This window comes from Lichenostomus cassidix, chromosome 13, assembly GCF_008360975.1.
Source record: "Lichenostomus cassidix isolate B80296 chromosome 13, HeHo_3.0, whole genome shotgun sequence".
NCBI lineage: Eukaryota > Metazoa > Chordata > Aves > Passeriformes > Meliphagidae > Lichenostomus > Lichenostomus cassidix.
Genome location: NC_139494.1, coordinates 16,089,763 through 16,104,172, shown reverse-complemented (window position 1 = coordinate 16,104,172; position 14,410 = coordinate 16,089,763). Strand labels below are relative to the sequence as shown.

At 42.3% G+C, this 14,410-nt stretch overlaps 1 protein-coding gene across 2 annotated transcripts in view; it reads left to right on the top strand.

Annotated features, from left to right (window-relative positions):
* CPEB4 (cytoplasmic polyadenylation element binding protein 4) overlaps positions 1-12,540 on the top strand; it is a 39,050-nt gene extending 26,510 nt beyond the window's left edge. For both annotated transcript variants that reach the window (XM_085073985.1, XM_085073986.1), the window contains 6 exons: positions 1,808-1,981; positions 3,279-3,368; positions 3,819-3,937; positions 4,756-4,870; positions 5,034-5,215; positions 8,156-12,540. In XM_085073985.1, the coding sequence (XP_084930111.1) occupies positions 1,808-1,981; positions 3,279-3,368; positions 3,819-3,937; positions 4,756-4,870; positions 5,034-5,215; positions 8,156-8,383 (908 nt within the window). In that variant the 3' untranslated portion in view covers positions 8,384-12,540. The remainder of the gene's footprint in view (positions 1-1,807; positions 1,982-3,278; positions 3,369-3,818; positions 3,938-4,755; positions 4,871-5,033; positions 5,216-8,155) is intronic.
* Positions 12,541-14,410: the final 1,870 nt, after the last annotated feature.

Below are 14,410 nucleotides of genomic sequence, written 5' to 3'. Positions count from 1 at the left end.
ATGTTGACAATGTCTCATGGGAGAAATGACATTAAGTTTTTACTAGAGGGCAAAGTCCGAAATTTAAGCTTCCAAGGGAGCAGTTCCACATACGTTTACATAGTCTGCATGCCATAAATCAGCATTTTAACAGGATTAGGGAGTACCTGAGGCTGAAATGATCACAGTGGACATCATCTGTATGCTCTGTGACCCTGGGGGGCTGTGTTGCTGTGTTTGTGTGTGTGTTGTGAATGCCAACGCTGGAGGAGTTTATTTTGGGAATTTTGGGTGCTGGTGGAGCATAAATACAGTGAGTGGCTGACCTGCTGGGTTCAGTGTGTGTGGAGTTATCCAGCAGCAGCTAAAGAGCCTGGAAAGGGGCATTTGGTTGGGAATTTCTCCTTCCCAACAATACCTGCAGGACTGGGGTCTTGGGAGATGAAACTAATCCCATGTGCACCAGTTCCTTAGGGAAAAACAAGGGTTGAGGCAATAGTACAATATTTTTATCATAGCAGGTACCAGGTTTGCCCAGCTACAGAAAGAGGCCTGATTATACTTGACTTTATTTTAATTAAAGGTGTATAAAAGATTCTAGAAATTTCAAATAAAGCCACCTGACCGAGCCTTCCATTTTTTATTGATATAAATTCTATGGACTGTGGATTTTATTACTTTTTTTTTTCCCAGCTTCTTAGCTGTTTGATTTTTTTTTCATGGTCAGATTTTTGGTCAGATTTTCTGTTTGCAAGATGTTTTCTTTTTCAAAAATCAATTTCTTTGAAGGGAAGGAAGCAAGAGCAGGATAAATTAACCTCAGCCATACATTTCTGTGGTAGATTGGGATGAATCCTGAAAAAAGCAGACACAGTGTATCACATCATAGGCAAAAGGGGATGTATCCTAAAACTTGTAGCATGCCTCATGACTTACTTTCCCTATATACATTTATTCCTAAAATGCTCCTTAAATGAGTAGAAGTCTCAGTTTGTTGTGTAGCTGTTGAATATTGGAACTAAGGAGGGAATTCATGGCAAAGAACAGCTCCTGTGCTCTATTTAGGATATCATACAGTTGCATTTCTAATCAAAGAACCTTATTTAAAAGTAATATATATTATGAAGGAACTCTATGATAAAGGGTTGTCATAGAAGAATGCTGGACTGTGAGGGGAACATTTCTCATTTTACAACATTTTCTTTTATAGTGAGGTTATTAACAAAACTCTGTTGTAACATTAGAATAAAGTTGTAGGGGGAACACAGTTTTCAGTCTTCACAATAAATGGGTTTTCCTGTTTTCAACAGGTTATTTTTGGTATTTACTAGTGGGTGGTTTGGGTATGTTTTAATAGCAGGTAATTTAAATGTGTAACATATTTACCTAGTAGAATTCTTGTTTTCCCATCTCTACTCCCTGTAAGAAGCTGTTCACTGGAAAATGGGATTTATGGCTTGATATTGTGAAAGCCCCAGAAACCAAACTGGCTGTTCCCTTCCCTTTTCATACTTCCTAAAAGAAATCTAACTGGAAATGCAAAATATTATGGAAAACAGCCAGCTCAAGTACCTGTTAGAAACCCTGTTTTTTTTATAATGAGGAACCTTTCCTCTGAAATAACACATTTGAGCTGCTGGATGATACTGAAACCGAAAAGGGTTGCAGTGAAATTGAGAACATAACTGCTCATTCAGAGAGCAAATCACTGCCAGTTCTGCTGATGCAGCAACTGTTTCATTTTCCCCAATTATTCTGACAGTGTGCGCTTTGTTCTGTTAGTATGGTTTTTTTTCCCGTTTCTCTCTTTTTCCAACCCCCTCTTCAGGTCAGTCTTCCCTGTTCCCGATGGAGGATGGATTCCTGGACGATGGGCGTGGGGATCAAGCTCTGCACAGCGGCTTGGGATCTCCTCACTGCTTCTCCCACCAGAACGGGGAGCGCGTGGAGCGCTATTCCCGCAAGGTCTTTGTGGGAGGATTGCCGCCAGACATCGATGAAGGTACAGACCTCACCCCGGGGAGCTGCTGCTGCCTCAGCTGGGCTGTGACACCTTTGGTCTGCCAGCTCAGGGATGGGTGTTTGCCGAGCTTTGGTGTGGAAATGGAGCTGAGATCATTCCAGTGCGTTGTTCTGCCGCTGAAGGACGAAATCGTGTTGTCACACAACTGACTTCAGCAGGATGAAAAGTACAAAAGGGCAAAGTTAAACTAGCAGAGATCACCTGGGGAAACTCATAAATTTTCAATCATTTTACAGGCCCCAGAAGTCAGTAGGAGGAAAAGCTGCTCGTAGTTTTATAAGGTCTGTGTGGGGCAGTAGGTCCTAACTCTGTATTTGGTTGTTCCTGTGTAGCTGAGGTTGTTTCCAGCAAGGATTTTGTCCTGTGGTAGCTTCTGACATGGTGAGACCTCAGACAGGAATGATTCTGTGCATCCTGAGGAGCCAGGGATTTGTGGTGGCTCCATCACACAGACACAGGTGGCAGAACACTGCAGTTAGTATTAAAAGAAAATTGAAAAGTCATGTCCAAGTGAAGATTGTTTCCCCAGAACTCTGTGTTCTGTGTGAGTGAGCCTGCTGGGATAGTGGTTAAAAGAAATGCAACAGGAAAGATGGAAAGTTTCATTTTCTTAATCACAGAATTGTTTTAATCCCCACTTTTTTGTGTCTGGGCTTGGAATGCACTGCTGTGAGATGGCAACCTGAATTTCATGTCAACCATAAGAAAAAATAACTTTACTTTTAAAAAGTCAAATATTAGATGGTCTTCAGAAGAGGAAAAATGACCTTATGGTCTCTATTTCTTTGTTATTATTTGTTTCTTAACTTCATCACCTTTGGGGTTTAAAAGCAGAGGAACACATGAATATTTTGGTCTCTGGACCCCACTTATTGAAGAAGAGGATTCCTGAACCTGTGTGAGGAGGCAACTTAAATTTATCCTAGTTGCTGCTGTTAGGGCTCCCTTTACCCCCAGAAATGTGAACTAGAGCTGCCCTGCAGGTTCACTCAGTGTCAATCTGATGCCAGACTCAGGTAGTTGGTGCACATTTTATTTATAATTACCAGTAGAAAGAAAAGCTTGAGCTTTGGCCTGTTGTGTTTATAAGGAGTATTCTGCCTTGTCATAAAAATTCCCCATCAGCTGCTGAGCACTGCTGTGAGCTGCTGGACCTTGAGGGGCACAGGATGTTTGTTTGTAGGATGAAGCTACCTGAAATCAGTGTCTTTCAAATGCCTTAAATTCAATTTATTTGAATTTAAGTTCATGCCTTTTACCTTCTCTCCTGTTCCAGATGAGATCACCGCAAGTTTTCGGCGCTTTGGACCTTTGATTGTAGACTGGCCACACAAGGCAGAGAGCAAATCTTATTTTCCTCCTAAAGGTAAATATCTAAAAACCAATAAGATGAGCATTTTAGAATAATTTTTCTTGGTAAGACTCCATTTTAGACAGGATTGGTCTGACAGTGACACAATGTTTGGGGGGAAAAAAGTTGAACCCTTGGGATTGTTTTACAATGTGTCTTTGCAGTTATTATTCACTAAGAGAATTCTTCCTTAACTTCCTGTTTTTACTTTATTCCATTTTCCCTTTTTCCCCCTGTTGTTGTTCTTGCAACAACAGCTTTTTAAAGTGACTAAATGCCTTCCACAGCAGCTGGGAAGGATTTGTCCCTTATATGAACAACCAGAGGGTTGGAATGTGTGCTGAGAGCACCTTAAAGCTCATCCCATCCTGTGTGGCAGTGTGATGTCAAACCTAATTCTGGCTTCAATTATTATCCTATAGACTAGCAAACAGAGCAGTGATGTTTCTGTTTTGCCTTTGCCAGGATATGCATTTTTGCTGTTCCAAGATGAAAGCTCTGTGCAGGCACTGATTGATGCATGCATTGAAGAAGATGGAAAGCTCTATCTGTGTGTTTCCAGCCCCACTATCAAAGACAAACCGGTAGGTGGAATTGTCAGGAATTGCACAGTTCCTGGGTGGTAGCCACTAATTGGGCTCTTCAGAATGTTTTCTGTCTTCAGAATGTCAATGTTTAAATTTCTTTAAGGTGTCAAATTAAGTTCTTAAAGAGAAAAGACCAACTAGCTTACTTTTGAACTAGACAAAAGAAAGTTTTTTAGTCTAGTTACAACGCCTGTTTTTGTTAGAAGATGTATTTCCAGAAAGGTATTTTATGCTTGCTACTGACGAAAATATAGAATTCATATTGTCTGAGTGTTATTTATGTAACAGAGACAATCCTAAAAAACATATCATGCCATTGAACTGTAAATTATTAATACACAAATAGTTTGGGGGCTGATGCAATATACAAATAGTTGGGGAGAATTCTGCTCTAGTCCTGTACTTCAAATTTTGGTCGTCTGTAACCAAGTAAAAAGCAGCACAGCAAACAAACAGGCAACTCTGGAGCCTGCTGCACTGAGATAAGGCTGGGACAGCAGGAGCAGTGCAGATCTGTGTGACCAGGGGGGTTGTACAGCACAGTTCAGTCACGATTAAGTCAATGTGTGAGTAGAGGGTGAGGGGTTTTTTCCCAGAAATTTGGGTAACTAGGAAATGATGAAATTTAGCACCCTCAGATGGTCTGTGTTAGGAGATCTTGTTACCATTTCATTTTGAGAAATGATTGCTGAACAAGTCGAGTTTAGAAAGTAGAACTCTTTAAGTTTTCTTCTCTGTAGCACACTGTTGTAATATATATCACTGAGACACTCTGAATTGTGAATGGTTAAAAAAACCAGGCTTTTTGTCCTTAGGTTCAGATCCGGCCTTGGAACCTTAGTGATAGTGATTTTGTTATGGATGGTTCCCAGCCTCTTGACCCACGAAAAACCATTTTTGTTGGTGGTGTTCCTCGGCCTTTACGAGCAGGTACACACTGCAGCACTGGGTGTGCAGCCCTGAGCGGGGAGCACGGGGGGAAAGGAGCCTGGCAGCGAGAGAATGACACTGGGGGACACGAGCCACCAGCCTGGCGTGGTGCTGTTGGACACAAACCCACCAAAGCCCTGTTTGGTTTTGCTCTGTGCCCTAGTGGAGCTGGCGATGATCATGGATCGGCTCTACGGCGGGGTTTGCTACGCCGGCATCGACACCGACCCCGAGCTCAAGTACCCCAAGGGAGCTGGCAGGGTGGCCTTTTCCAACCAGCAGAGCTACATTGCTGCTATCAGCGCTCGCTTTGTCCAGCTGCAGCACGGAGAGATTGATAAACGGGTAAGGCCTGTGCCCCTCTGCTCCTGGGCTCCCTCTGCAAACGCCCTTCTCCCTCTGCACACCCCTTCTCCCTCTGCAAACCCCTTCTCCCTCTGCAAACCCCTTCTCCCTCTGCAAACCCCTTCTCCCTCTGCAAACCCCTTCTCCCTCTGCAAACCCCTTCTCCCTCTGCAAATGCTCCCTTCTCCCTCTGCAAACCCCTTCTCCCTCTGCAAACCCCTTCTCCCTCTGCAAACCCCTTCTCCCTCTGCAAACCCCTTCTCCCTCTGCACACCCCTTCTCCCTCTGCACACCCCTTCTCCCTCTGCAAACCCCTTCTCGGGGTGTCCTGGGGAAAGCTGGGAATGTTACACCACATCAATCCCATATTTAGTGCCGTTCTGATGCAGCGCAGAGTAAAAATGGAGTGGTAGGGAGTTGGTGGTTCTGGCACGTGGGAGGTGACTGTGAAACAGGCTTTTTCAGGTTGCTGGGTGTAGTGGGAAGTGTGGCAGCTGCTTTGGCCTTTTGTAAGAATATTGCACTCCTCAGATGCTCCCACTGTGAGGATTTGTAGTGTTTGTGTGGTGCAGGGAGGGAGGTGCCTGACAAGGATGGTGCAGCTCTTACTCCTGCCCTGCTTCCTTTGGGAGAGCAGGCAGAACAGGCCAGTGTGTGCTGGGTGTCCCAGAGCATCCTGGTAATTCCTTGTGAACTTGTTGCTGTGCACTGCAGCCTCCCAGGCACCCTCCACAGCTCTGTTTGGTTGTTTCATTCCTTTATTATTGGATTCCTGATTATTTTCAATTAGAGGGATGTGGATCAGCACTTTGCTTTCTGCCCTCCTCATCTCTCTAAAATGTAACTGCCAGCTACAATGATCTTCAGACCACAGTTTTGGGAAACTCAGATGCTCACATCTCCTCTTCTAATTCATCCTTTGTCTGGATTTTTCCTACATGACTGTCACTACTGATCTTAATTTTATAGTTAATACAGCGGAAAACCTCCAAACTTGGCTGATTAGCCCATTATCATTTCACTTCTGCTTTGGCTATAAAGCTTGGGCAGAAGAATTGTAACAACAATTTGACTGTGGGCCTGTGAATTGGAATGCCTTTGTTCTAATCTTGGCTCTGAAATAAGTTCTGTACAGCTTTGAACAAATAATTTGGGCTGCCCTTGTGCAACTTGTGCTTGCATAAGCAGACACTTGGGTGAATAGGTCCATTGAAGCTGGTGGGACTACAAATTTAAGTAAGTACTTGTGAACTCTAAAAAAGATTTTGCAATCTATTTCCCCTTCCTCCTCTCCTCCCGCTCCTTATTTCCTCATTTTTTGTGTAGTTTTTGTGGGGGGAGATAAATGCTCAGAGAGGATTCATTGTAGGAAAGATGGGGTGCATGAGGGAGGTAAAAATACAGCAGTGGCAGCACTACTTTTTATTAAGTTTCTATTTATTAATAGTTTTCTATTAATTAAGACTTTTTCTGGAAAAGGAAAAACAAAATTAGTTTTAAAAAAAAAAGTAACAAGAAGGGATTTCCTGTAAAATTAGGCAAGGAGGTGCTGCTGAAGGGTGTGCCCTGAGATAGTGAAACGGAGGGTTCAGTGCCTGGGGCTCCCTGATGGAGCTGCTGGAACCCAGGCTTTTCTGGAGCTGGGAGATTCACTGTGGCCACCTCAGGGAGCACTTACAGCCCCTGTCACACTCAGAATAAATGTGACAAGGCCACCTGGGCTGCAGTTTGGCCTCTGAAGGTGGCTGAGCAGAGGGAGTGCAGCAGAATTGCCACATGAAGGAGGCCTGTGTGGCACTTTTGTCCTTTCAGCACTTGGAGAAGGTAGCACTGCTCAAAACACCCCAACCTCACCCTGCACAGCAGATTAGGGCATGGGGAGTGCAGCCTTAGGAAGATTTGCCTGCCTCTGCTCTTCTGCAGATGGACTGAGCTGGCAGGGAGGGGTTTTGGGAAATGCAACTCGAGCACTGGAAGAGGAGAAAAACAGGTCATTAAAAATGCTGCTGTGCTGTCTCTGAGCAGTTTATATGTCCTGTAAGCAGAAATGACATCAAACTACTGCAGCGCTGTCTGGCCTGTGATAAAACTGGGTGGGTTTAAAAACCCAGGAAGTCGTGAATGTCCTTATTTGCCTGAGATGTGTCCAAAGCCCTGAGGTGCAGAGAGGAGCAGCCCCAGGCCAGATAACAGTAGAGATACCAGTCACAGCCTGGGTGTTTGAAAATGCTGGTGAAAATATCACATTGAATGAGCTTCAGAGAAGGTTCACAGACCCTTCTGGAACAGGAACTTGTACCTATATTTGTTTCTGCTGTGCTGAATTGCTGCCCATCACCTGGCCCTTAATGCCAGCAGCGTAGGAGGGCATCAGTCTGTGTTAAGCCTCTCATTTGATCCCAGCCAGATCAGGTGGATTTCCTTTTGCTGAGAGGACTAAGCCGTGGAAAAAGAATACAGAAATGGAGTATTTATTTGGAGGACAAATGAATTTTTTTCATGTTGGGACTTCAGGCATTTGAAGGTGCAGGCTACATGCATATTTTAACTGCACTTAGTGTGTTGTATAAACAGTTTCCATTCCTGCCTGAAAGGGAAGGAGCTTAATTGGGCTTCAAAAATAACTCCCAGGGTTGTGGTGTCAGCCTGTGTCTCAACAAAAGGTGTAAATCAGTGACAGCATGTGTGAGACTGATGGTCAGCAGTCTCTGGGGGGGTTTGAAGGATCAAGGAGGGAGTAGGAGTGTTGCAGCGCCTGGAGTTTTGGCCGTTCAACATCCACAATCACATGGAACGAGGGGGAAATCTTGAGTTGTCGAAATTTTTTAAAAATTCCCTACTGCATAACTGCTGCCAGTCCTGCTGGAGCCCGGGGAGTGGGTGGTGTGGAGCTCAGAACGTGCCCTGCAGAACGCTCACCTGTCGTGTCTCCTGCTGCAGGTGGAAGTTAAGCCATATGTCCTGGACGATCAGCTGTGTGACGAGTGTCAGGGCGCCCGCTGCGGCGGCAAGTTCGCCCCGTTCTTCTGTGCTAACGTGACGTGTCTGCAGTATTACTGTGAATATTGCTGGGCTGCTATCCATTCCCGTGCCGGCAGGGAATTCCACAAGCCCCTGGTGAAGGAGGGAGGGGATCGCCCGAGACATATTTCATTCCGCTGGAACTAAAGGATCGCTCATTTGCAGGCCTCCAATTAAGTGCACTCTTCTGTTCTCCCGACTGCCCTCCCCACCCTGCCCCGTACTCACAGCATGTCCTTTTGTAGTAGTCTGTAATTTAACAATAGTCTAATGAAAGGATGACCTATAATGGGTATTTTATAGAATCTTGTCATTGAAAACTGTATTGGGAACTCCTTTTCGTATCGATAACATGTTGCAAGCGAGTTGCATTCTCTTGTCTTTACTACCGAGAGAACACTTAATTTCCTGCAACGTTTTCTTAAGAGGAGAGAAAAATATTAAGAGAAGAGAATTGAAACAATAGAGTATTTTGGTTTTTTAATTAAATTATTGTTAATAAAGAACATAATAATACTTTTATTAAATAACCGTGTAACAATAACACTATCAGTCTGTTCTGACACTTTTCCCCCAGGGAAGCCTGTTTTTGCCTCTCTTTTTCTTTTTTTTTTTTTTTGTTTGGACTTTGGATTTTTCCAGCAACAGATGAAGTTAGCATTTACCTACCAACAGGAAAGAGCATGTTTAAAGCAACAAAAATGCATGAGCAAAGTTGAAGCAGCACTATAATAATGATTTTTTTTTAGTTTTTTTTTTTAAATCTTTTAAAGATTTTGAGGCTGAAATTTTAGCTCAGTGTGTATCTGACCGTGCCTCTGGCTACCACCCACATCCAAATTACTAAGATAGGCAGAGCTTACTATATTTTCATCAAAATGATTACATTTTAAGAATTCCTGAATGTAAAAGTTGCGTAAAGTTACTACTGAGGGGGGAGTGCACTTTTTTTTTCTTTAAGAGAACTCAATTGTCTGGTTACAGCCCTAGATATCCTACCAAAGCTAGAGTAATGACAACTAGTGAACTGGCATTTCCTCTCCTGAAGGATAAATATATAGATTTTATTTTTGATGGCTATATATAACTCTATATCCTAATATACTAACGTTCATCAGGGGCCAGCCTTTGCTCTCCATTTTGACGTGAAAAAGTAGAAAACCTAAAGATACCTCAAGGATATCACTGATTTTTACTGGAGTTTTGATATTCCATGGTGGCACACAAATTGGCTGCTTATTGGTTCCCCATCTTGGCTGTAAAGTCAATTTTCAATCCCCTCCAATTTAGCTGTAACAGAAGGCATGAACCCAAGGAGTTTCCAAATCTTGCTTTGCACTGTTGGCTGAATTGGTGCAAGTGTGCAGATGCCTTTCTTAACTCTTGCTGTAGAAAGAATCCCAGCTCAGATCCCAGCTCTCCAGAACTAATTGTGGGGAGAGGAAGGTGTTTGAAGTGCCAACGTTGCTAATTAACGCCGGCTTTGTTGGAACTCAATAAACTCAAATCCTACCTTGAGGAGCATCAGCCCAGGACATGTGAAGCGAATGCGGGTGCAGAGGGTTTAGTTTGAAACAGATGAATGAAGGAGTAGTTCTGAAAATGTGTTTTTGAGTACTTTGGAACTGAACTAAATGCCCTGGCCAACTTCTCCACCGAGGATGTAGCAGTGTGCAAACAAAGTGATTCTGTGGCAATCTCTGCCCGGCCCCAGGGGCCTGGGACACCCGAGAGTCTCCCAAACCAAAGATTTGCCCTGGCACTGCTTGGAAAAAAACATCTGCTCCCTTCAAAGCCCCCCTCATCCCCTTCCCCCAGCCCCCATTATCTTTATGAGAAGCAGTTTTTATGTTCAATACAGGCTTTAATGAACTGATACCTTACCGAGTTCCAAAGGTCAAAATGGAGACATTTGCTGTCTATTAGTCAAGTATAGCAAGGGAGCTGCTTTTCCTGAAATCCCTGAAAATATTGACAACAGTGATGCAAATGCAGAGTGCTCTTGTGTAGATTGTCAGGGACTTTTTTTTCTCTGAAGTACATAATTCTAGTTGGAATGTTCCTTTCATTTTTTTAATGCTTGTAGGTGGCTTGGGGTGTGCTATTGTGCCGATCCTACCCAGCAAACAGGTGAGGTGGGTTTCCATTACAAGAAATAACACTGTTTGAGAACTAGCTTTGAATAATAATTTTTTCCCTTTGTACATGACCTGCTGAATTTCGGTACAGTGTTTTTGTAGCTAACTTATTTTGTCATGCACATAATGTATATTTGTTATGCACTACTTTTGTATATCTTGTTTTTCCAACAGTGAGCATTTTTAGGCACACTTTTCACTGACGGGATATCTCTTTATGCAATACCTCAATTTTTCATATTGCAAAGAGTAGCTTTTTGTACTTTTATTACTGAGAGATCTTCATATACTTCATTTTTTAATATAAATAATTTTAATAAATTTTATTTTCTTATATTCTGCTTTTTATACATTTCAGTGCTCTGCATACATTTTGAATTATGGATGTTGTGCACTGGCAATGCTATTTTAGAATCTGCAGAGAAAAGAAAGCATGTTGCTTAAACATCTTAGCCCAGCACCAGGTATTTGGTGTACATATAATTTAAGAAATAGTATATGTAAAGTTGAGAATTAAAGAAGAAAAAGCATGAAAGTGACAAATGACACTTGTCTTTAGACCCATGAAATTTAAATGCATAAATATAGTGTAGAAATTTAAAAAGTCAAGAACCATCAGAATTGTCTACCGCTTCTTACTGAGTTTTTAAAAATTATACACAAATGCAGACGTTTTTGGTGAATGTTTAGCCATTTTTATTATTAATAAAGAATCGATGTTAGGTGTTTGATGCAGAACCGTGTCTGCTCTTTTAAATTATATTTAAAGAATAAAAGAGAGCCTGCTAGGTGGCAGGCATGTAATGTTAGTATGCATGACTAATGTAAGAAATTGTTATTCTACTAATATTCACTTGTGATTGTGTGACAAGCGTGTTTACAGATCCTTTGGTTACACTTCGATTTACAGGGCATAAAACAATTCTCTCCATTACTCTGTGCTTCAATAGTGCTGACAAGGCCTTCTGATCCATGGGGCTGGTGGGTTTGGGGTTACCGTGTAGCCCCAGGCTCATTAGGGTGTAATTAGGTACCAGAGCTGGGGTGTCGTTAATGAGCAGCGGGGCGGCGCCAGGGGGAGTTACAGAGTAATTCCATGGTTATTTTTGCAATGTACAATAAAGTGTTTCTGATTATTTTATATGTAAAGGAACCCCACTGCCCCGTGCTTTTTTGGTATAGTCTCTACTTCTCCATACACAGACCTCTGCAGAATGCAAATTTCAACCTTGCAGTGACTGAATTTAGCGTTTTCTAAGGATGCTGTTGGAAAGACTTGATAATTCACCCCTTGTGTTTTTTGAAGAGTTCAAACCTTCTGTTCAAAGGTGATTTAAAACTTGAATGTGATGAATTGTGGCAAGTTAACTTCAAGTTATGTGCAATACCTATTTCAGACTTCTGGAAGATCTTTGCAGTGTAATTCTTTGTTTTTAATTGCAGACATTTAAAAATGTCATTTTCTACTGTTCTAGTAAATCCTCTTTCTTGCTGGTGTTTCTAAAGAAAAGAATCAGAAATCAATCTTTCTACTAATGTAAATTTGAGATTATTTTTAAAAAAAAATGGAATAAAAGGTTTTGGTCATTTGCTTTATTTTATTATCTTATTTTAAAGCTACTGTGATAGCATTGTAAGAATTGGGACAATATTGTATTCAACTGTTTTATTTTTTATATTTTTAAATTTTAAAGTATAATTAGTTTTTATAATTTTCATCAGATTTTTTTGTTATATTTTTTGGAAGTGAAACTTTTAGCAAGTGGGTGTCTAGTTTTTACTAATCCCTAATATGTTTTTCCCCCAATGTATTGCTCATATTATCAGAAGGAAAAGTTATTTAAGTATGTCAGTTAATTGTACTACTTGGCTGAATTTCCATATAGTTTTTACTGTGTATGGGGAGGTTGTAGTATTTATTATAGCATTTTAAATAAGGGTAATTCATTTTTTATTAAAGTCATTTTCACGTTTAAGTTCATATTTTTGTATGTTCTACTCTAAGTTATATAACACAAGTTACTTTTTTTAAAGAGTTCATTTGTTGAAGTGCTAGTGAAAATTAATGTTATTAAATAGTTTGCAAATGACTATTTATACCAGTATGCATATAATTTTTAAATATTTGTAATGTGAGATGTTGAATGAATAAAACTTTTAACTCAATGTTTCTCCTTTTTTATTTTGAGCTTCCTGTAGGAATTTGTTCCTCAGTGGCTAAAGCTGGTGGGGCTTGGGGAGGGGATTTTGTTGGGCTCTGTGGGGTGAAAAGGGTTTTAGGGGAATTTCTGGTGCTGTTTGGGTCACAAGTGCAGCAAAGTTTCCTTGGGGAGGTGAAGATCCAGCAGGTAAGGAGAGGCACAGGGGCTGGGAGGGACATTAAAAATCATCCAGTGCCACCCCTGCCATGGGCAGGGACACCTTCCACTGTCCCAGGGTGCTCCAAGCCCTGTCCAACCTGGCCTGGGACACTTCCCAGCCGCTGCTGGGGCTTCACCACCCTCACAGGGAAGGATTCCTTCCCAAAATCCCATCTACATCCACTCTCTGTCACTTTGAAGCCATTCCCCCTGGTCCTGGCACTCCAGGCTCCTGTAAAGGGTCTCTCTCCATCTTTCCTTCTGGTACTGGAAGCCTCAGTTGGTTCAACCAAATCTTCCCTTTTCCATCTCCGTTAGGCTGTCAGAAACCACCGTGCAGTGGGATAAAGAGAAAACCAGAGTGGAGCCAGGGCAGAGCCCAGCAAGGCGTGCACAGACAAGGATTCTTTTTTAATTGTCTCACACTTGTGATCTGACAGGAACAGAAGGAAGACATCTGGCATTATGGGGAACTTGCTCGTTTCAGCTTTTAATTTAAAATATCTAAACTTGAAATATCCACTGAGTCGTGAGAAGTGTTGCTGCCTTACAGATCTGCTATTCAGCAGGAGTTTAAAGAATCCCAGAGTCCTGCCGCTAATCTCTGGTGCCATCACGGAGGGAATTGTGGTGCAAACGATCGCTAGGTGGTGAGTCTCTTCCCTTTGTGTGGCTGCTCCAGGAAATGCAGATCCTGGAGCTCTGATGGGATTAGTTCTGCCAATGCTGATCGCTTCACTTGCCGTTGCCTCACCTAGGCACGTGTAGCAGCTCTGCCTTTGGAAACTGGTTTTGAACAGGAATGGGAAGTTCGGCTGGTGCCTGTGTGCAGGTATTTCCAATTCCCTGAACACAATTTCTGTTTGAACAGAAAGCTGGGATGCTTTGGATCAGGAGTGGAGTGGCTGGAGGTGCCCTGCCTGCCCACTGAGTCAGGAATTCCTCGGTGCTCAGTGCCAGCCAAGCAGCACCAGACTCTTGACCAGTTCCAGCATGTGATTTGGCTGGGAAACTTTATCCCTCTGTTCTCTGCATGGGGATTATTAGGAAATAGTCAGAGTTCAGCCTCTTTGAGGGATTAACATGTTCTTGTTTTCAAGTGCAAATGGTCTTTTAGACGACATGTGCTTAATTATGTGTTCATGTTTTTTTACAAGTGGGACAGACTTGAAATTTGGTGCTGGAATATGGAGGTGGAAGGCTTTGGATGCTGTTGGTGGTGGAATCAGCAATATCCTTCACAAACAGGGCACTCCCTGACTGATTCCAACTCAAAGTGCTGCAAACTTAGAGATGTTTATCAGGATCCAACATGTGATTTACAGTTAGGGATTACAGTGTATATTCATTCTAAAATTCTCCTGTTCTGAAGGCTGCAAAATCCTTTGTGAATGTTTAATAAATGAAGCTTTCTTAGCTAGGCAGAGTCTAAAACATTTAAATCAGTAAGGGGAAAGGTCTGGAGCGTTCAATTCTCCACAAAATCAGTGTTGGGATGATGGCCTTGGCCGATTCTGAATTGCTGGTAACTTTCTAGACAAATGACACAACAAATGCTTTTTGGCTTTCAGCTTGGCCTGAAGCTGTAAATAAGTGCTCCAGGCAGACTCCAGAAGATGGAGGTAAGCCCTGCTGGGTGGAATTCCAGACTTTCCCTGTGTGAGTCCCAGCTTTTT